We start from the raw sequence: 20,529 nt of genomic DNA, 5'->3' as shown, positions 1-20,529 counted from the left end.
AGGACGGGCTCAGCGGTCAGAGACAGAAGACAGGACCTCGTCTCTGGACACCAGAGCTCTCTGGAACATCCGACCACAGCTCAGTCAGCTGGTTAGAGAGTTGGGGGACTAAGAGAGAGGGCAGACCACAGCTGAAATGTCACAAATTATCAAGTAACGAGAGAGAGAAGAGGAGAGAAGTCTGAGGAATACCATCATCAAAAGGGCAGAAAAGCAGGAGAAACAGAAACAAATGCTCATACAAGTGGAGGAAGTTGGGGGGGTGCGGTTTGTCAGAGAATAAGGGGGGGCGGGGCTCCCAGGCAGCTCCAACCGAGCCCTGCCCAGAGCCTTTAACTGAGCCTCTCGGCAGCCACAGTTGTTTAAAAAAACAAAACTAAACACCACATCCCCCAGAGAATTTCACAGCGCAGAGAGCCCACAGAACAAATGAGAGATGAGAAAGATAAGGGATGAATCTGGCAAATCACAGGTCATCACGATAGAGACATCAGTGAGACCCTACAGACAGTCCAGAAGTGAATTGAAATATACACGGAAATACGCCACATTTCAAATCTGAGAGGGAGGGTGCATTATTCAACAGATGGCACTGGGACAGCTAGGCTGTCATCTGGAAAACATAAAACTAGCTTTGTACCTTAGACCAAATAAATTCCAGATGGATTGGTTAAATGCAAAATGAGAAACCACACAAGTTCTATATAAGCACACCAGGGAATGGTTGTTGTGTACAATGCATTACGTTTATATCAGCACAATCTATGCACATGTATAGTAATGTACACAATGCACAATGTACACTGCGTTTCTAATTATGACACAACCCCCGAAGCCAGACGAGACTGACAAAGACAACATTAAAAAGAAAAACCCAAACTGCATGGCAGAGTTTTTTGGAAAAAAACCCCCAAACCTGGAAAACAAATTCCTGAAACTCAAGATGAAAGGACAATTTCCTTGAAACTTACAGAGCTCCTAAAGAAGAATAAAGACAAGATCAATAACCCAACAGAGAGGGGGCAAAGGATACAGAGAGCTCAACAAAAATAAATAAAATGGATCAGTTGAATGCGTGCCCCCACACTGAGCAGTATTCCTTACCTCCTCACATTCTGTGGGGATCCCACAAACTCACTCGGCAACACCCCAGTATTCACAGGAGCACAGACCATGTGACCCACAGCCAACCCCACATCCTGGCTTCTCCTCTGCAGACATGCTTACAACACATAAAAGGCCACACACGCTGTCCGCCACACACAGGTGGCGCGCACACGATAGGGAAGAGACAGCGTGGTCTGTAGTAGTGAGATGGGAACAGAGCCCATCAACAGAGACACAGGGCAGCAGCTCTGCAGGCGACACAACGCTCATCAAGAGAGACGCCACCAGGCACAAGCGACGGACAGACCTGTGCAGGTGGTAAGGCACCAGTCATCTATCTGGAAATACAGAATTTTTCTGGAAGGTTCTACAAGAAACAAAGAGGGGAACAGAACTGCATGGGCTCCTGGGTAAAAATAAACCTGTTTTAAAAATGTGAAATAAAATGTATCTACACCCAGGTAGGTAAGGGAACAGAAGCTTGAAATGTCCTGTGTATCCTTCTCCAAGTGCATGGGGGACAGAGAAATGAGGAGAAGGGGATGGTTCACTGAATATTCTTTTGTAGCTTTTCAATTTATTTTTACCTCTCATTATTAAAATATTTTTAATTTAAAAGATTACTGAGTACTTTTTAATTAAAACTGTTTTCGTTGAAGAGGCTGGGGGCAGAAGCCAGGTTACAGGAGGCTGAGGAATAGCTGACAATCAGGCCCAGAGCAGCAGTACTGATTCCAAGGAGGCTGCTCTGTCCTATAGCACTGGGGGTATGTGTGCACGTGTGTGCGCGTGCTCAGTCACACTCATGAATAACGGTATAGATGGGAGATCCATTTGTACTGAATTATGTATACACGATGTTTTCAAAGAATACCTAAGTATATATTTAGATAGGCATTAGACCCTTAGAAGACTTCACACCAGACTGTTAAAAATGCGCACCCCTGGGAAAGCAAGACCTGGCGAGACCACCGTGGGTGGCCGAGGGTTCACGTGCAAGGAAGGGTTCTGCTGCCTCCAGCGAAGTGCTGATGCGCCAAGTGGGAAAACAGCAGAGGTCAAAGGTTAGCGTGGGGAGGTGGGGAAGACAGGAAGTGGCAGAGTGCAGCACGTGACCCAAGAGTGTCCCTGAGGAAACAGAAAGATACGACCAGGACAGAGGCAGAGGGGCTTCCTGGGACAGAAAGGAAAGCTCTGCCCCTGAAAGGAGCAATTAAGGACAGGACGGGGACAGGGAAGACATTTTGAGGGCTGGTGATTTTTCTACAAACCTGCACACCATCCACCCCAAGCCCTGACCCCTCACAGGCGAGTCCGCTGGTCCCGCCGCCAACCTTGCCTCCTACACGCGACATTCTGCACCAGCGAGAGCCGTCAGGGCGGCGATTACCGGAAAGAGGGTCTGTCCTGACTCTGTCTTCTCTTCACTCGAAATGACTTCGGCCCTTCTGACCCAGAACAAAACAAACTGCCTCAGAACTAATCAAATATTTTATTACTTCTTGATAACTGCTTTTGACTTTGATAGAAGTGTTTCTACAATGTTTGGGTCTTACAGGGCAGCTGTAAAACACAGCAGCTACTACACAGAGTGAGGCACATTCAAAACAGCTATGGAGACTGGATGAAACTCTCTTGTGGAAACTAATTTCTAAACCATGTATGTCAAGGGTAAAAGTAAAAAATCAGAAACCGCTCAATAATCTGTAGACTATCAATAATAGTGAACCTGCAGCAACAGTTCTTACTTAACCTAGAGAGAAGTAGTATTCTGAGTGGGAGTTTCTCAAAAAAAAAAGGTATTCAAGGGATCTCTTCTAAAATTTAATCCATCGAAGGCAGGGAAAAAGGATACTTAAGTAGAAACTGCTTTTCCTAGATGTAATAAAAATTTTCTTTTGATTTATTAACAGTCACCAATTCCACCAACAAACAGAATGGACCAGTTCAGGTCCCTTCTCCTCACTTCCTCTGAAGCTGTAAAACGCACACATGAATTAGTTGGGAAAATACATTCATCCAAAATGTCCTCCACCCAAAAGAAGGGAAATAATGTCTACAGGACTGAGGAGAAAATGGGTAAAATAAAGCCTAAATAAAAATAATGAACTTCAAAAACTGCAGAAACAAGGCTAATGTTGATGTTTATCTACCCTTAAGTTCTAACTTGCATCAGTGATGCCACCCCATTCCTCATCACGTCCTAACAGAATAGGAAACTTTCAGCTTCCACAACTATACCCCAGAACAAATGTAGAATAGTAACGCAAACATTTGTTGAGTTGAACACACATATAAACTAGCTCATGTCAAAGTAAGTGGCCTGAATTTAACCTGAGGGCAAAGGACAGTAATTCAAGTGTCACATAGTCTGAGCCATTGTACAGCAGGAAAGCAGCAGGACAACAGCTACAGAAGAGGTGAGGGGTTTTCATCTGCAATGAATACACCAGCAGCAAGAAAGCAGTTAAAACTGCACCCCAGGATGTCTCAATTCCTATACCATGTACTTCACTATAAAAAGAGGACAGTCTTTGGGATCTACAAAAGCTGGCCAAAAAAAAAAAAAAATCCAATCAATCTATCTCAGGACACCCTCTCCTGCAGTGTACGGAAGGAAGTCAGACTTGCTGGGAGTGGCCCTGACGGGTGGCCTTGGACGTGGGCTGCCCGGAACAAGCGTGACCACAGAGCCACAGTGGCCTCGCAGACACAGTGCTTCCTTTAACCTGAGCAGGAAGCACAGCAGCTCCAAGCAAAGTCCCTTCTTGTGGTTTCAGACAACTTCCAGCTCCAACAGGCCAGGGTTTAGGGTTAAAGGAGAAACCAGAGGAAGCCACTTCTGGCTCACATGACAAACTACCCGGTGCCTCCCCTGCGGAACTGCAATGATTTCCAAAAACTCTTGGAAAATCATTGAGACAAAGTAAGCTCTTGCTCACCTTGGGCAAGGGATTGTTAGCAGGTGTGTTCACCGCACCTGTGTGGATCTCCAGCCTCTCTGGTGCTCATCCCACAACAGAGGGCTCCAGAGCTGGACCAGGGCACACGGCCAGAAGACCAGCACCACCTGCCACACTCCTGCACTGAGCACTTTAAAAACAGTTTCTGCACCCTCTCATAATAGGTCTGTGAGGCTCCTGACCCGAGGATTCCAGACACAAGGGCAGGAGGGGCTCACAGCACGCCCCTGGACCTGACCATCAGCTTCAAGAGCCTCTGCCACCTTTCAGCGCAGCTCCTCTGGGAGCCCAGGGTCAGACCTGCAGGGCACTGCGCAGCCAGCCACCAGGTGGACTCTGGTCTTGAGAGTCAGGTCCCTCGGGACGGCCAGATGTTGGTGACACTCCAAGGACGACCAGGTGTTAGGGATTAAGACAAGAGTCTACCAGCCACGAAGGAAAAAAAGTCTAGAAACAAGCACCGGAAACAGTCCACCTGTCCACCAACTGATGGATGGACAAACAAAACAGGGGTATATCCATCCACACAATGGAAAGTACTCAACCTAAAAGGAGAGACGTGCTGACACAGGCCCCATACAACATGAATGAACCTTAAGAGCAGTGCACTGAGGGAAGGCAGTCAACCACAGAGACCACACACCGCAACCCCGTTGACATGAAGTGTCCACAACAGGCAAACTCACAGACAGAACGTAGTGCAGTTCTCAGGGCTAGGGGAGGGGGGATGGGAAGTGACACAAATCGGCACAGATTTCTTTTAGGGGTGATGAAAATGTTCTGGAATCAGACAGCAGTGATGGTTAGACAACTCGACGAATATATAAAAAAAACTGAATCACACACCTTCGAGGGGTGAATTTCATAATATAGGAATTAAATCTCAATAAAGCTGTTATTTAAAAAAATAAGCACAAACCACAGCACCTTATCACTTATACAGCAAAAAGATGGCAAAGGATAAATGTAAACAATTCCCAAAACTATGACTTTATAATTAAATAAAATGAAAGACAGAAGCAGTGTTAAGTGGAAACCAGCTACCATCCCCAGTTTGCACCACACACCTATAGTGCCATCAGCTACTGAGCACCATGAAGCCACCCTACTCTCCCTCCAGGTTTTCTGCTATGAACACCTCCCTTTCTGAAAGATAAAATGTCTAGCTTACATTCTTCACACTTTTAAGCTTCTTCTGCAAGTCCCTGGAGCAAGAAGAATTTTAAGATAACACAGTGAGACTTTGGAGAAGCAATTGGAAATAACTACTGTATCAGAAAATTTAATTACTAGAAGTCTCTCTTTAAATAGGATAAAATAAAAAACAACCAACATCTTTATCTCTAAAAGACAAAGTCTCTAAACTCAGAGAGCTCAAAACAAAACAAAACATCTTACAAAAGAAATGCAAACAGAGATTTAACCAGGCTGCTTTTTCAGGACTGCCCTAAATGTTAGACCTAAGAGATACTAAGAAGGCAAAAGGCTTACATGGTAGATTTCACGTGAGTTGTGCATCAATGTCAGGCATACACTTGACATCAGCAAAGGAACAGAAAGTTAAATGAATGTGAGTGAGCTTCGCTTGTCCAGGTAAAACTAGACACCATGACTGTTTCTGAAACATGGAAGCAGGAGCCCCCAAAGTTACTCACTATACCCTCATTATTAAGGGTCAGGTAGATCTCTCCAATTTCCCACACACGAACAAGAAAAATGCCAACTCCAAGTAACTACGTATTCAAAAATCAACTTAGAAAGCACTAACACTCTGAAACATAAATATTTCACTCCCTAACAATATGCCTTACTTAAGTTAGCGCTCCTAGAGAATTCCCTGGCAGTCCAGTGGTTAGGACTGGGCAGTCTCATGGCCAGCGGCCTGGGTTCAATCCCTGGTTGGGGAAATAAGATCTTGCAAGCCCTGCACTAACAGCCAAAAACATTAAAAAAAAAAAAAAAATCAGTGCTCCTCTAAAGAAAGCCAAAGAGGACAAGGCAGCAAAGGAAGCTCACAGCATATCTACTGGGCACTTCACAGGGGACCTCATGGAACCCCCAAACAAGCCCACAAGGCCATCCACTCCAAAACACCAGGAAAGGGGGATTCTGGTCAAGGTCACACAGCTGGTCAATTCCAAGCTCATGCCAGACCGGCAGAGGGGAGAAAAGGGGGGATTGGGGAGGGGAATCAGCCCCCGAACCTCATCCAAGAGGTAGTTCTGGTTTGACAAAAAGTCTCTCTTATCAAAGATATTTTTTTCTAGCTTTAGCTCACTGCCCATTTTTTTCCAGCGTTAGCTCACTGCGCCGTTAAAGTCATCACCATCTTCTGCTTTTATAAGGTGATGCATCTGTACACACTAAAGAATCCCCTTCAAGAGCTGACTACGAATGGTGTTAACAGCCAGGGACACCGGCAGTGCTTAGGAATAGGAGCAGAGGACTGAATGGTGAAACTGGCCACTGGGGACTGAACCGCCATGAGCAGCAGCACCCCAAAGCCTACTGAGCTCCCTGGGGACAACCACATTTCATAGGACCCTGCTTTCCCTTCGTTGTAACTGCAAGAACATTTTTAGGGTGGGATTTGAACACACACTTAAAAAAGGAGACTACAGTCTCAGAGGTGGTACGTATCTCAAAAGAGATATGACAGATTAAAAACCTATGTAGGTACCGCAACCATGTCTCAAAGGAAGTCATTGAAAGCCACAATTTACCGGTGAAAGACAGCTTAAAAACCACCACTAGCAAACCAGAGAATCAAAGTTTTAGTTTAGGACACTCAGACGTGATCAAAAAGCACTTAGACTACTGGTGTGACTGCAATCTTACACTTCCCAAAGAAAGTCAGTTTTAATCCAAAAACACAAACCACACATGGTCACAGATAAATCCTTTTGCTTGGAGCACAATCCTAGCACAGGGTCCCAGGGGGCTGCTAAAAATAAGTTTGAGCTCCAAACACTTTGTGTTTACATAGTTTTGAAACATTTAGACAAAAGTTCACATTTCTAAGTGAATGACCACTCTGCCCTTCCTGTTTAATTTGAAGACACCAGATCTTTTAACTAGTCCTAGTCGGCTCCCCATCAGTCTGGGATCGGTTCCTACAAAGGCGGGTGACCGAGAAGTAACTGTTTCACAGGTGTTCAAGGCTCCAAACCTGTTTTTCCTTCTGTTACGGCAGCCTAACTCTTACACGCAATATGAACACAGACATAGAAACACATTCAGAAATACACATATGCACTCCATACACACGCATACATGCACACACTCACGTGTGCACTCACGTACACGCACACACGGACACGTGCCCACGGCGGCCTGCGGCCCACGCCGACCCTAACCTCCTCGGGGCGACTCGGGCCCCACCGCCCCAGGGATACCAGCACCTAGGCCTCGGGCCCGCAAGGCACCCCGCAAACGTCTTCTACCCTTCCAACACCTTCTAATCTCCACCTCCCACCTCACTAGCGGGGATCACTATCACCTTCCGATAATAAACACCAGATTTGGAAGAACCAAGAGGACACAATGTGTAGCGGTTATCTGTCGCCCAAGAGCCTGATTAAGGGGACAAAGGCCTTATCGCGCTTCCAGCGGAAGACGTGGACCGAAGGCCTGGCCGGCCGCGAACTCAGCTCAGGGCGCTCTTCCCAATCCCGGAGATCCCTCTCCCAGACCCCCAAAGGGCGTGCGGGGCCGGGCAGGGTTCTAGGGTGCAGGTTCAGAGTGCGAGGTGGGGATGGTGAGTTGAGGTGAGGGTAGGGTTGGAGGTGCCGGGTGGAGAGGCGTGGGACACGAGTGAAGTGCGGAGAGGACGCTTGGGGTGCGAGTGGGAGGTTGGGGTGGGGGGTCGGTGAGGACACGGTTAGGGCGGAAGCTCCGGGCGCGGGTAGGGGTTTGCGGTAACGTAGCAGCTTGGGGAGCAAGGAGTGAGGTCTGGGGTTCCAGTGGGGGTTTGGGGTGGGGGCCCGGGGCGCGGGTACGCACCTTGTGGCAGGCCGGGCAGGTGGGCAGCGCGCTCTTGCCCCCGGGGCCCCCGCCGCCGCTGCTCAGGCTGCTCTGGATCTGCGTGAGCTCCTGGCGCAGCACCTGCTTCTGGTGGAAGCTGAAGGCCGGGTGGTTGGAGGCCATGGTGAAGAGCAGCAGGAACTCATCGCCCGTGCGGCCCTCGTTGAGCTGCAGCCCGTAGTTGTGGATGATGGAGTCGATATGCGTGAGCGTGCGGTACAGCACGCCAGCCGCCTCGCGCTGCTCCGAGCCCAGCAGCGCCAGCGACACCAGCAGCTTGCTGCGCACCACCTCGTCCGTCAGATTGGTGAGGCTGCCCAGGTCGGCCGGGTTGTTGGCCTTGATCTCCGAGTCGCGCAGCGAGTGGTAGTCCTTGCGGGCCAGGTCCTCCAGGCACGAGCCGAGAAAGCGCAGCTCGAGCGGGATGCACAGGTCCAGCAGGCCGCACAGGAACTCCACGCGCTGCGGCGACGGTAGCTCCGAGAACCAGCGGTACACGCCGTCCCTCTGCAGCGGGCAGCGCTTCTCCACCATGCTGCCGCCCGCGCCGCGCCACGCGGGGCCGGGGGCCGCCGCCCGGGGCCGGGGCCGGGGCCGGGGCCGGGGCCGGGGGCGCGGGCGGGCGCGGACGCGGGCGGGGGTGCGGCCGGGGCCGGGCGAGGGCGAGGGCGGCCGGGCGCCGCGGGCCGCGCCGGGGCCGGGGGCGCGCGGCGCGGGCGAGACCCCCGCCAGGGGCCGGCGAGCGGGCGCGCGCGGGGCGCCGGGGGGGCCCGGGGCGGCCGGGGCGGCCGGGGGCGGCGATCGGCCTCGGGCCCCCCGCTCACGGGCGGGCTCCTGGCCCGCGCCCGTCCCCGGCGGCGGCCGGTGCGCGGCGGCGGCGGCGGCTGCTCCTCGTCGTCGTCGTCGTCGTCGTCGCCCGGGAGGCGGCCGCCCCCATCTCCCCCCGCGCCGCAGGGTCTGTCACTGCGGGCCGCCCCCCGACGGAGCCGCCCGGGCCATGCCGCCGCGCCGCCGCTCTGGGCCGACGGCCGTTACCCGGGACAGAGGCCGCGGCAGCTCGGGATCGGCGCTCGGAGAGGGCTCGGGAGCGGACGGCGGAGGGATCTGTGCCGGCACTCGCCGCGGCCTCGCGCCTCTGCTTCCAGCGCCGCGGACGAATCCGGGCCGAGCGCCGCGTTCGCAGCTGACGGGCACAGCGACGAGGCGCAAGTAGGTGGGGAGGCGGCCTCTCACGAAAGCCGGGCGGCCGAGCCCGCCCCTCCCTCTGATTGGTCCGCGCTGCGCCTTCTCGGCCTGCGATTGTTCCGGATCCCCAATCCTATTCGCCCCTGCCGCGGCCACGCCTCCCCGGGGCTGTCAATCACGTTGGAACCTCCCTGGCCCGCCCCGCGGCGGTCGGCGGAGTCAATTGGCCGGCGGGGGCCGGGTGGGCCGAAAACCCGAGGCGGATTTATGGTTGCTTTTGTTCGCGCAGATTTGCGTGGAGCATTGTCTTAGGTGAAAGCTGGGCGTCCGGCCTTCCTGTTTTATTCCTGAGCGTCACAATAGGGAGGTAGCGGGTGTCTTCGAAAAGCCGCTGGGAGAGGGCCTCCGGAGACCCCCCCCTCCGCATCGCCATCCCCGCTCTGCTTCTGCGAAGCTTTGTGACCTTGGGCGAGTGGCTTGGCCTCTCTGATTCCCGAGTGCTCCCCCCGAAAGTGAGGGTGACCACAGGCCGCCTCCGGGGGCCCGTGAGAAGGTCGTGAGCTCACAAAGGCCCGGCGCCCGCACCCCTGAGGTAGCCGGCCTGCCCTGGGATGGGACGGGAACGAGCTTTGTGAGAAAACCTCGCCCAAATGGAGCCGTTAGGCCGGCCTCCTTTCACGGGTCACTTCCTCAGCTCCAGGAGCCCAGAGGATGCAAGCACACCGGCCAGGGTCAGGGAGCATTTCCATTGGCCCGTATTGCGGGTTGGGGACAGGCGGGGGAGAAGGTGGTGGCCCAGCCATAACTGCAGGCAGCGGTCTGCCATCTCCAATAAGGAAACCTAGGCCCTGGGAGCAAGAAATTCATTCTTCCCGGTCTTCCTGTTGATCCCTCCATCTGGCCCGCTTTTGCATTCGTTTAGCAGCTCTCCGGGGGTCGGGGAGGGGGGGCCTGCGAGCCAAGCCTGCCTTCGCGCCTGTGGAGCCAACAGCCTGGTCCCGGGTACTAGGCAAAAGAAGTTGATTGAATAAATGAATGCATTTCTTCAGGACATGGTCCAAGATACTAGAAACCTCCTAACAAGACGTTCTCCAGCCTTGGGACTTCAAAGTTGCACAGACATTGCAGAGCCATAGTTGAGGGGTGAGAGTGTGGGGGACACAGTTGCTTCCCAGTCTTCCACCCCCTCCACTCCTTGGGCAACTTTTTCTGGAACCGCCTTCTGTTCTTGGCCACTCTGGGAAGGAGCCGGCATCCAGGTGAAGGTCAGCAGAGCTTCCCAAGTGTATCACATCCTCACAGGCAGCAGGGGCAAGGCTGGGCCCAGCTGGGTCCCCACTTCCTTCCCCAGGACAGACTGATTCCTATGAGTAATTAAGTTAATCCTTGTTCTCCCCAACCGCACTTTATCAAGTGATTCCAGGAAAGTAGCCACATTTCCAAAGCTACAATATGAGGAAATGAAGGAACATGAAAACCAAAACAGTTCACCTTTGCTTTCTGTTGATAAATTAAGTTCCTTGGAGTGGCAAGATCTTGGGACCTAATGGGTGCTGAGGGCTTCCTCAAATCCAGCCGGAGCTGACTGTGAAACCCCTAAGCGTGCCAGTCAACCTGGATTCCAGGCCCAGCTCTAGTTGGCCATGTGACCTTGGCCATTCGTTTGAGCCCTCTGAGCCTCAGTTTCTTCATCTGTAAAAGGAATCAGGAATCCCACCTCCCAGCTGGCATGGAGGTCAGAGATGCTAGTTAGTGGAGCCCCTTGGCAACTGGGACAACTGAGCCACAAGCAACTAGATCAAGGGCTCCCAGCTCCCAGCCACCTACTTGTCACTTCAGCCCATGCTGTTTGCTACTCAAAGTATACACTGAGATGAAGCGTGTCCCCCACAAAGGTCCTGTTCACCCGGAAGCTCAGAATGTGGTTTTATTTGGAAAGAGGGTCTTTGTGGATATAATTCAGTTAAGAATTAAGATGAAATTGGGGACTAGCGTTGGCCCTGAGGGACAGCGTCCTTATAAGAGACAAGGAAAAATAACAACGACAACAATAGAGACTGGGTAAGAAAAAGGCCCTATGAAGACAGAGGCAGAGCTTTGGAGCCAAGGGTCACCTGGAACTACCAGGAGCTGGAAGAGGCAGGAAGGATTCTCCCCTGAAGCCTTCAGCGGGAGCACGGCCCTGCCCACACCTTGACTTTGAACTTCTGGCCTCGAGAACATAAGAGAATGCGTTTCTGTTGTGTTAAGCCACCAGGTTTATGGTTGGTTGTCACCGCAGCCCCAGGAGATTCCTACAGTGTTGTTTCCTTGTCAGCTTCGGTCTAGCTCAAGTTACATCTCTGCTCTGCAAGACTAGACCCCACTAAGGGTTTGGGGCTTCTAAGGAGAATGAAACCCAGCCCCCACCCCCCACCCCTTACTCTAAGGAACTGACAGCCTGACAGCCTGGACTTCTTGCTCTGAAGCAGGTGGGCGCCAGTCCGCGACGGAGTGCTCCCTTCCGCACACTGTCCCCTTCCCCAGGGGCCTCTGGGGAGGGGGTAGGGTGGGCGCTGAACCCCTGTCCCGTCCTGAGGTTGAGGTTTTCTCTGCTTTACCTGCTGCCCAGGGATCCTGCTCCAAAACAGCCTGTAGCCCTAGGCTGCTAGCAGCTCCTCACTTTCCCTTGCTCTCCAGGAGGTGACGCCTGGCTTCCCCTGCGTTTGAGTGTTTCTCTAGCTCCTACAAGTTGGAAGGGCTTGGGACCCATGGAAGGAGATTGAGAGGCCACACCTCCCTGTGAGAGCAAGGGGGCTACAGGTAACAGGGAAGTGGACCACGTGTTCAGCAGGGAGATTTCCACACAGTGCAGAGCAGGAACAAGTTCACTTGCTCTTTCAGGCTATTCCTGCCACATGCCTAACTCGCGGGGGCCCAGGGATGACAGTGTGATGGGCTCTGCCCTAAAGGGTAGGACAGTACGTCTGTCTGCATTTTCCATAGAGCTGGGATGGAGCAGAAATTGTTTTAATACTACTTGTGAGAAAGAGAAAGATTTGGCATTCACCCCAAATTCTCTGAACGATTTTGCAGTGACATGCCTGGGATGACCTCTTGTGTCTGAGTGAGCAACACTGATGAATTACCATGGTAGACAGGGACCAGGCTGAGACAAGAGACTAGCCACCTGGACTTCGAGTTCAGTGCTCCTCCCCGACCCCAGCTTCCCTACCAGGGCCTTGCTTCTCCTCTCATTTAGGATCAGCCAGAGAGGAAGAGCCTGGAGGCCAGGTTGCGGTTAGGAAAATGAAAACAGAAGTAAGATTGAGACTCTGATTAAGACGAGGGTGCCTTAAGCAGTTAGGGCTGGAGGTGCACGCACACACAGGCTTCGTGTCTGGAGCCACCACTTATTTTTCCCTGGGGTGTGTGGCCAGGATGTGTGTGGTTTCCTTGTAGATGTTTTCATGTTCCCTAGGCCCTGCCTTCCTGTGACTGAGCCAGCGAAGGACACCTAACGTGCAGACCTTAAGAAGTGGGTCCGTAACCCTGCTGTGGGATCCTTGCTGGGTGTAGCCTCAAGCCGGTGGGACTAATCCTGATAGTGCTATCTTTGTTCCCATTTTACAGATGCAGAGCAGTCAGCTGTGAGCCCCGGGGGACTGATGGAACCAGATCCAGACCTAAGTCAATTGCTAGGACTCTGTCCCTCAGGGAGTAAAGCACTGAGGTACAAGTCATCATTCACTATCTCTGCAAACCAGAGATTCCAAAGGTGCCTGTGGCATGCCAGTTCTTTCTAGCCATGAGACTGACAAAGTCCACTGAGGTCATAATGGGGCAGTTGTCCCCAGCCATGCCCATGTTTGGCCACATGTTCTCCTCCAGGGCAGACCTGCTTTCCAGGGTGTCTTGAACCTTGGTCTAGATGCAGTGTTTCCCCAGGGGGAGTTCATTACCTGGGCTGTCACTTAAAATGCAGATTCCTCAGTCAGACACCAGGTGTGGAGTCAGACTCCATGGGGCGGGGCCTTCAGATCTACATGAGACATGCTCCCCAGGGCACACTGAAGTTGGGCAACTCCCCCTGGGCAAGTAGTTCTCACTATCAGGCTTCTAATGTGCTTCTCTGGATTGATAGCCACAGTCCTAATCAGAGTCAAGTTCATGTTACAGGCCTACCATTCCATAAGGATCTCCCTATTTTATTTACGTTTTTGGCCACGCCGGCTGGCATGAGGGATCTTAGTTCCCCAACGAGGAATTGAACCCATGTGCGCTTTGTTGGGAGCTTGGAGTTTTAACCACTGGACTGCCGCAATGTCTTGGATCTCCCTGTTTTACAAGTAAGGAAACTGAGGCTTAAAGAGACCACCCAGTTAGTGAATAGTGAATTCACATCATTAAGTTCTGCAGCTTTATTTCTGTTGTATATTTGCTTGTTACTCACACTTCTGTGTTTCTTATGCCACAGTAATGATATCCTCTGAAAACTAACAGTTCATTGCTGCTTTTGGTTTTGTGTGCTTTGGGTTTCTTTTGTTTATCTTTTTACTATGGAAGTTTTCAAACGTCCAGCGGAAAATCAAGAGCATAGTGTAGTCATTCTCCACATCCCTACAGCCTACCTCCAACAGAGATGACATTTCACTTTTCTTATTTCATCTATTTCCCGCTAGAGTGGCAGAAATACATATATTTTCCTTCTGGAGTATTTTAAAGCAAATAAATTGGGGATTTATACACATATATAATTGTATATATACTACATATATGAAAATGAAAGTCGCTCAGTCATGTCCGACTCTTCGTGATCCAATGTACTATACAGTCCATGGAATTCTCCAGGCCAGGATACTGGAGTGGGTAGCCTTTCCCTTCTCCAGGGGATCTTCCCAACCCAGGAATCGAACCCAGGTCTCCCGCATTGCAGGCAGATTCTTTACCAGCTGAGCTATCAGCGAAGCCCCTACTACATATTTAAAATTGTGTTATTTTGTCTGATTGTGAGATAATGCGTGTTCCTTGTAAAGAGACTATACCTCAGTGAAAAACAACCTTAAAGTTAAATAATGTTGCTTCTCAGTCATAACCAACATTGACATTTTAAAATATATTTTTCTAGTCACTTTCATATTCATATATACACATGCAAATCTATTTTTACAAAAGTGGTATATTCCTCAAAAATAGGACTGTGCTCCCCATTTTACCATCCATTTTTTTCCACCTAACAGCATACCCCAGATATCTATCCTTGCCATGGATAGATATTGTGATTGTCAAGGACACCCCAGAATCTTGTTTGGATGTATCGTGATTTGTTCAACTAATCTCCTATTGCCGGACATTCAGACTGTGTCTGCGCTCTGCTGATTGAGTGTCAAAAGGCAGTTCTGCCTGCCCTGGACTTTGCACTAGGCTGAAGGCTGACCCACCTCTTCTAGATCCCAAGTGGTTTTCTGAGAAGGATCAGGCAGGGACCAAGACAGACGCACTGTGGAGCTTCCAGTGCCTCCCCAATGAAGTCTCAAGACATAAGACACACCCAGACTTGAGTGTGGATGAGAATCACATTCCAGAGGCAGGGAGCGTATTGTTTGGGTGACAAGATGTAACTCTAAAATACAGAAGGTTTCTTTTCCGACGGTCATACCAGAGCTCACCCAACCCAGTACCTCCCTGTCCTTTCAAAGTAGTCACCCGGAAGGCAGTCTTTTCCTTACAATAAAACTGTGCTTGCATGAAAATACATCCGAGAAGTCTTAAAACCATCTCCAGAGCCTGGTGAGGTGGTATTTGGATGTCCTATAGGCTGAAAAGTCTTTATGCTTCTAGGTATGTTGAGATCTGGAAATAGCCTGTGTTCACCAACTACATTGCAAACACAGAATCTATGTCTAGTTTGAGCAGAAACAGATTTATTCTGTTATAACAGAGATGAGAGTCTGTGGCAGGATGGGAGAACCGGTGTGGAGGCCATTTTTGTATCTTTTTGTAAATGAATTACCTGTTCATGTTTTTTTGCCTTTTTTTCTATGAGGTTTTGGGTCTCTGTTTCTGTCAATTTTTACGTTTTTTTAAAAATAGTTTAGGGATATTAGCCCTTTATCTGTGATTTATGTTGAAAATTCTCTCTCTCAATTTGTCAATTGCCTTTGACTTCATTTATAGTATTTTTATCCTGAAAAGGTTTCTTTTATTTTTATATAGTTAAATGTATTTATCTTCTCTTTTATTGCATCTGGATTTGGAATGACTACTGGAAAAAAACAAAGGTCCGTCTAGTCAAGGCTATGGTTTTTCCAGTAGTCATGTATGGATGTGCGAGTTGGACAGTGAAAAAAGCTGAGCACCGAAGAATTGATGTTTTTGAACTGTGGTGTTGGAGAAGACTCTTGAGAGTCCCTTGGACTGCAAGAAGATCCAACCAGTCCATCCTAAAGGAGATCAGTCCTGGGTGTTCATTGGAAGGACTGATGCTGAAGCTGAAACTCCAGTACTTTGGCCACCTCGTGCGAAGAGTTGACTCATTGGAAAAGACCCTCATGCTGGGAAAGATTGAGGGCAGGAGGAGAAGGGGACGACAGAGGATGAGATGGCTGGATGGCATCACCAACTCAATGAGCATGGGTTTGGGTAGACTCCGGGAATTGGTGATGGACAGGGAGGCCTGGCGTGCTGCAGTTCATGGGGTCACAAAGAGTCGGACACAATTGAGCGACTGAACTGAACTGAACTGGATTTGGAATTATGGTTAGAAGACCTTTCCTTACACCCAGGTTATATAGGAATTAATGCGTATTTTCATCTACTATGTATATGGTTTCATTTTGTTGTATTTAGATCCTTGATCTGTTGGGGCTTTACTCTTACATGAAACATGAGGTATTCGCTTTTGAAACCCAGTTTTATTAGATGTATTTATTAAACCTCTGGTTGCAAATTAAAATGCTTTCAAGAGCCAGGCAGAAAGTTAATGAGCAAAGCTGCTGCTGCTAAGTCGCATCAGTCGTGTCCGACTCTGTGTGACCCCATAGACGGCAGCCTACCAGGCTCCCGCGTCCCTGGGATTCTCCAGGCAAGAACACTGGAGTGGGTTGCCATTTCCTTCTCCGAATGAGCAAAGCTAGATGGTATAATAAGACGGAGTGGTAAGGTCCATGGCCAACCAGAGATTACATTTAAAAAACACACCCACACATTGGGACTTCCCTTGTGGTCCAGTGGTTAGGACTCTGCGCTTCCACTGCAGGGGCCACAGGTTTGATCCTTGATCAGGGAACTAAGATCCTATAGGCGGTGGTCAAAAAACACCCTTCACAGTGGGTATATTAGCTTCTTAGGGCTGCCAGAAACAAATGATCACAAACTTGGTGGCTTAGAACAACAGAAATTTATTCTGTCACAATTCTGCAGACGAGAAGTCTAGAGTCAAGGTGTCAGCAGGTTAGTCCGTTCTCAGGGGGAGTCTGCTGCAGGCTGTCCTCCCAGCTTCTGTGACTGACACCAGTCCTTGCGTTCCTGGGCCCATAGCCACACCACTCCAGTCTCTGCCTGTCTTCACGTGGCCTCTTCCCTGCATTTCTGTGGCCAGACATCCCTCTTCTCACAAGGACGCCAGTCCTTGGATGCAGGGTCCACTCGTATCCAGGACAACCTCATCTAACTTGATTACATCTCCGAAGATCCTATTTCTAAATAAGGTCACCCTCATAGGTTCCAGGTAGACACGCGTTCTGGGAGGACAGTGAGGTGAAACCAGAACTGTCCAGAGCACCTGGAGCCTGTGTGCCGAGAGCTTGAGGACCTCCAGGGACGTCTCCTGCTGCTGTTGGCACCATCCATGCCTAGTGATGAAGGGTCTGTTAAATTGGGAAACTCATCAGACCTCAGGGCTTCCCTGATAGCTCAGTTGGTGAAGAATCTGCCTGCAATGCAGGAGATCCCGATTCGATTCCTGGGTCAGGAAGATCCACTGGCGAAAGGATAGACTATTCACTCCAGTATTCTTGGGCTTCCCTTGTGGCTCAGCTGGTAAAGAATCTGCCTGCAATGCAGGAGACCTGGGTTCGATCCCTAGGTTGGGAAGATCCCCTGAATGAAGGGAAAGGCTACCCACTCCAGTATTCTGGCCTGGAGAATTCCATCGCCTATACGGACATGACTGAGTGACTTTCACTTCACTTCATCAGACCTCACTCTCCAAATCAGTTTTGAGAAGCACTGACAGCTGGTCACTTTAAAACGTTCTGAGAAAAGGAAAAAGAAACTAGAGAGACCAACTCGCCCAAGTCTGAACGAAGAGCTGGCCTGCCCCACAGCCTTACAGAAGACAGGCTTGTTCTGTATAAATATTTGGGTTTCCCCCTGGAGGCCACACCTCTGTTATGCTTCTTCCTTCACTGTAAGGGGTGAATTCATACAAACCCCTCTGTGCCAAAGGACGTTCCCTTTTGTACCAGAGAAGGAGAAGGGTGGTGCTTGCCCCTCCTAGAGGTCCAGGGGGGGGCTCTCTGAGGATGCCCCCAGGCCATGCCCCGGGGTCCCCAGCCCCTGGTTAGCCAAACACTAGCCCAGGTGCTGCTGTGAGGCAATTCTGCAGATTAAAGTCCCAGATCTGGTGATCTTAAGACACGAAGATTATCTGGATGGGCCTGACCCATTCAGGTGAAACTTGTAAAAGCAGGGTGTTTTCCCTGGCTAGGAGTAGATAGGAGCCGTCAGAAGTGTTAGAAGGGTCAGAGGGACACGACACGCCGTTTCTGCTCTGAAGGCAGATGCTGCTCTGAAGGCAGATGGGGCATGTGGAAAAGAATGTGGGTGGCCTCCAGGGCTGAGTGTGGCCCAGCCCACGGCCAGAAAGGACACGGGACATCAGACCTACAGCCTCTGGGAGGCAGATTCTCCCACAAATGAGAGCCCAGCTGGGGGACACCTGGCTTTTTGCCTGTAAGACCTGCACAGAGAACCCAGTCAAGCCCGGATTCAGATTTCCAGCCCACAGAACTGTCAGGTGATCAGTGGGTGTTATTTTAAGCTGCTAAGTGTGTGGTGACTTGCTGTGCAGCAGGAGACAGGAACCGGCCTCTGCTCTGGATGAGGTCGGGGAGGCTGCTGAGAGAGGGATCGGGCGATTCTGTCTCTTCCGCCAGAACATTTCCGTCCTGTGTTCACCCACGCCATCTACCAGAGCTCCTGGTCCCTGCCCATGACGTAAAGACACCACGATGAGCTGGGTGTGGGGGCCACCAGCTCCAGACGCTGATGGAGAGTGGACCTGTGCCGCTCTGTGGTTAACCAGTTCACTGAAGACCCAGGAACCAGGTAAGTCTAATCACATTCCATCTGGGTGTTTTATAGCTTCCTACAACCAAGGAATCTTCACATAATCAATTCCCCCTTTAGGGTAAGGTCCCAGAAAATCACATCCCCTGGAAGTGAAAAAGACAAAAACAAGAACAAGCAGCTCTGGGTACCTGTGTCTTGATACCCTCCTCCTTGCAGAGTGGAGGTGGTGGGCGTGGGGCACATGGTATCCACCAGGTGCTCAGTAAACCTTGGCGGTTGGGACGATGACTGTCAGGCGGAAGGCTTATTCACCGCCCCCTCCCTGGTCTCAGTTTTGTGACCCAGGACAAGTGTCCTCATCCCATCACAGAAGTGAGCCCAGAGGGGGAACTTGCAACCCTGGCTGCACAGCAGCGGCACCTGGGCTGGGAGGAGCTGAGCCTCTGCCCGGGAAGACCACCCAGAGCCCTGAGCATCCTTGGGCCACAGTGCCCAGTGCTGGTAGGAGGAAAGGTCAGTGCCAAGCAGGGCAGTCAGGGCTTTGAAAACAGGTTTCAGGACTCACTGTCAGAGAACGCCCTCCCACAGGGGGAGGAGCAGTCAGAGAAACGCTGGAGGGCTTCTTGAGCAGGGGGTGTGAGGCAGGCAGAGGGATGAGAAAGGCCCCGCTCCGGCAAGAAAGACCGCAGGCCACGGGAACAGGGGTCAGGTCTGATCTTGGAGGAAGATAGCCTAGGCATGGCCCCTACCTCCCCTCCGGCCTACAGGTTCTCTGTTCTGGGCTGAATTGCACCCTCCCCCACCCCCGCCCCCAGAAGATGTGTTGAAGTCCTGACCCCCATCACCTGGGAGCCTGGCCTTGTTTGGAAACAGGGCCTTTGTGGATGTTGAGGTTGAGGCAAGATCATTAGGGTAGATCCTAATCCAGTAGGACTTGTGTCCTTATACAAAGAGAAGCATAAAGGGGAGGGGCCAGGTGACGATGGAGGCCAAGATTGGGGTGATGTGGCCACAATCCAAGGACTCCTGGACACCCCGCCTCCGACTCTGAAAGAGGAAGGAGGGATCCTCCCCAGAGCCTCCAAGAGGTAGCACAGCCATGCCCACACCTGGACTTTAGACTCAAGTACCCTGTACTGTGAGAGAAGCCATTTCTGTTGTTTGAAGCCCCTGTGGTTTGTGGTTCTTGCTTATGGCGGCCCCAGAATGCTGATCCAGCCTCCAAGACCCGGGCGGGGATGGCCGCTTGGTGAATGTGCAGTGCTGCCCATGAACTACCTATTCACAGTAGTTCACAGGCCCTCCCTACCTGTTCTTGCTCATCGTCTCAAGCTACAGAGGCAGGAAAACATTTTATGTGCCCATCGTCCCTCACATCCAGGAGTCACTGTGTGGTCCCGTTCTGGCCAGTGAGACCCAAGTAAGTCTGCCAAGAAGTTTCTAAAACATTTCTGCTTCTCAAGTCAAAGGACAAGTGTGTCAGGTGCCCCTCTTTCCCCTCCCCATCCGAGCTTGCTTGAGCACAACGTGGCCACAGTGTTGGGGGCCACGGCATTGGGGAACCAGCCTGCCATCTTGTTACCTTGTACCTGACATCACCCAGCTCAACTCACCTTGTCCCGTGAGAAAAATAAAACCGCTTTGTTCAGCTTACTTGGGCTTTCTGCTCCCTGCCACTGACACCTTCCTGGGTACCATTCTTTGCCCACATGAGCCTCTCCAAGCCCGTCTTCCCTCCAGGTGACCAGAGAGGTTAAGGGCAGGTGCTCTGTCAGACCAGCAGACTCCAACCCCGGCTCCCTCACCTCCAGCTTACAGTTCGCCCCTCCTCCCAGTGCCTCACTCCCCTAGAAATGGAGATAAAGATATCTACTTGGAAATATGGCGGGAGAGTCAGGTGAGATACTGCCAGCACTTAGCAGATGCTGGAGAAATAGTGCTGCCACCATTTCCAGGAGCATCTCCGTCCTTGGGTCCT

The 20,529-nt window shown here is 51.1% G+C and overlaps 2 protein-coding genes across 4 annotated transcripts in view; one reads left to right on the top strand and one right to left on the bottom strand.

Moving 5' to 3' along the window:
* Window positions 1-8,689, bottom strand: part of ZCCHC14 (zinc finger CCHC-type containing 14) — a 46,751-nt gene extending 38,062 nt beyond the window's left edge. For all 3 annotated transcript variants that reach the window (XM_081513354.1, XM_081513355.1, XM_081513356.1), the window contains exon 1: window positions 8,073-8,689. In XM_081513354.1, the coding sequence (XP_081369480.1) occupies window positions 8,073-8,627 (555 nt within the window). In that variant the 5' untranslated portion in view covers window positions 8,628-8,689. The remainder of the gene's footprint in view (window positions 1-8,072) is intronic.
* Window positions 8,626-20,204, top strand: LOC145513740 (uncharacterized). Its single transcript, XM_081510725.1, has 5 exons — window positions 8,626-8,649; window positions 8,826-11,749; window positions 12,891-12,990; window positions 13,437-13,606; window positions 18,416-20,204. The coding sequence occupies exons 1-2, from the start codon at window positions 8,626-8,628 to the stop codon at window positions 9,588-9,590; spliced, it is 789 nt and encodes a 262-aa protein (XP_081366851.1). The 3' UTR covers window positions 9,591-11,749; window positions 12,891-12,990; window positions 13,437-13,606; window positions 18,416-20,204.
* The last annotated feature ends 325 nt before the right edge of the window (window positions 20,205-20,529 follow it).

Source organism: Giraffa tippelskirchi, chromosome 7 (assembly GCF_054371585.1).
Source record: "Giraffa tippelskirchi isolate mGirTip1 chromosome 7, T2T-mGirTip1v1.2.pri, whole genome shotgun sequence".
NCBI lineage: Eukaryota > Metazoa > Chordata > Mammalia > Artiodactyla > Giraffidae > Giraffa > Giraffa tippelskirchi.
Note: the sequence above shows the minus strand (reverse complement) of the source record. Positions and strands in the feature narration are given on the sequence as shown.

What these genes read in the sequence shown, in the direction of transcription:
- LOC145513740 (XM_081510725.1), top strand. Translation starts at nt 8,626, where the DNA reads ATGCTGCCGCCCGCGCCGCGCCAC. An exon ending in TGCCGCCCGCGCCGCGCCAC is followed by an intron (nt 8,650 to 8,825) that starts GCGGGGCCGGGG and finishes GACCCCCGCCAG; the next exon opens with GGGCCGGCGAGCGGGCGCGC.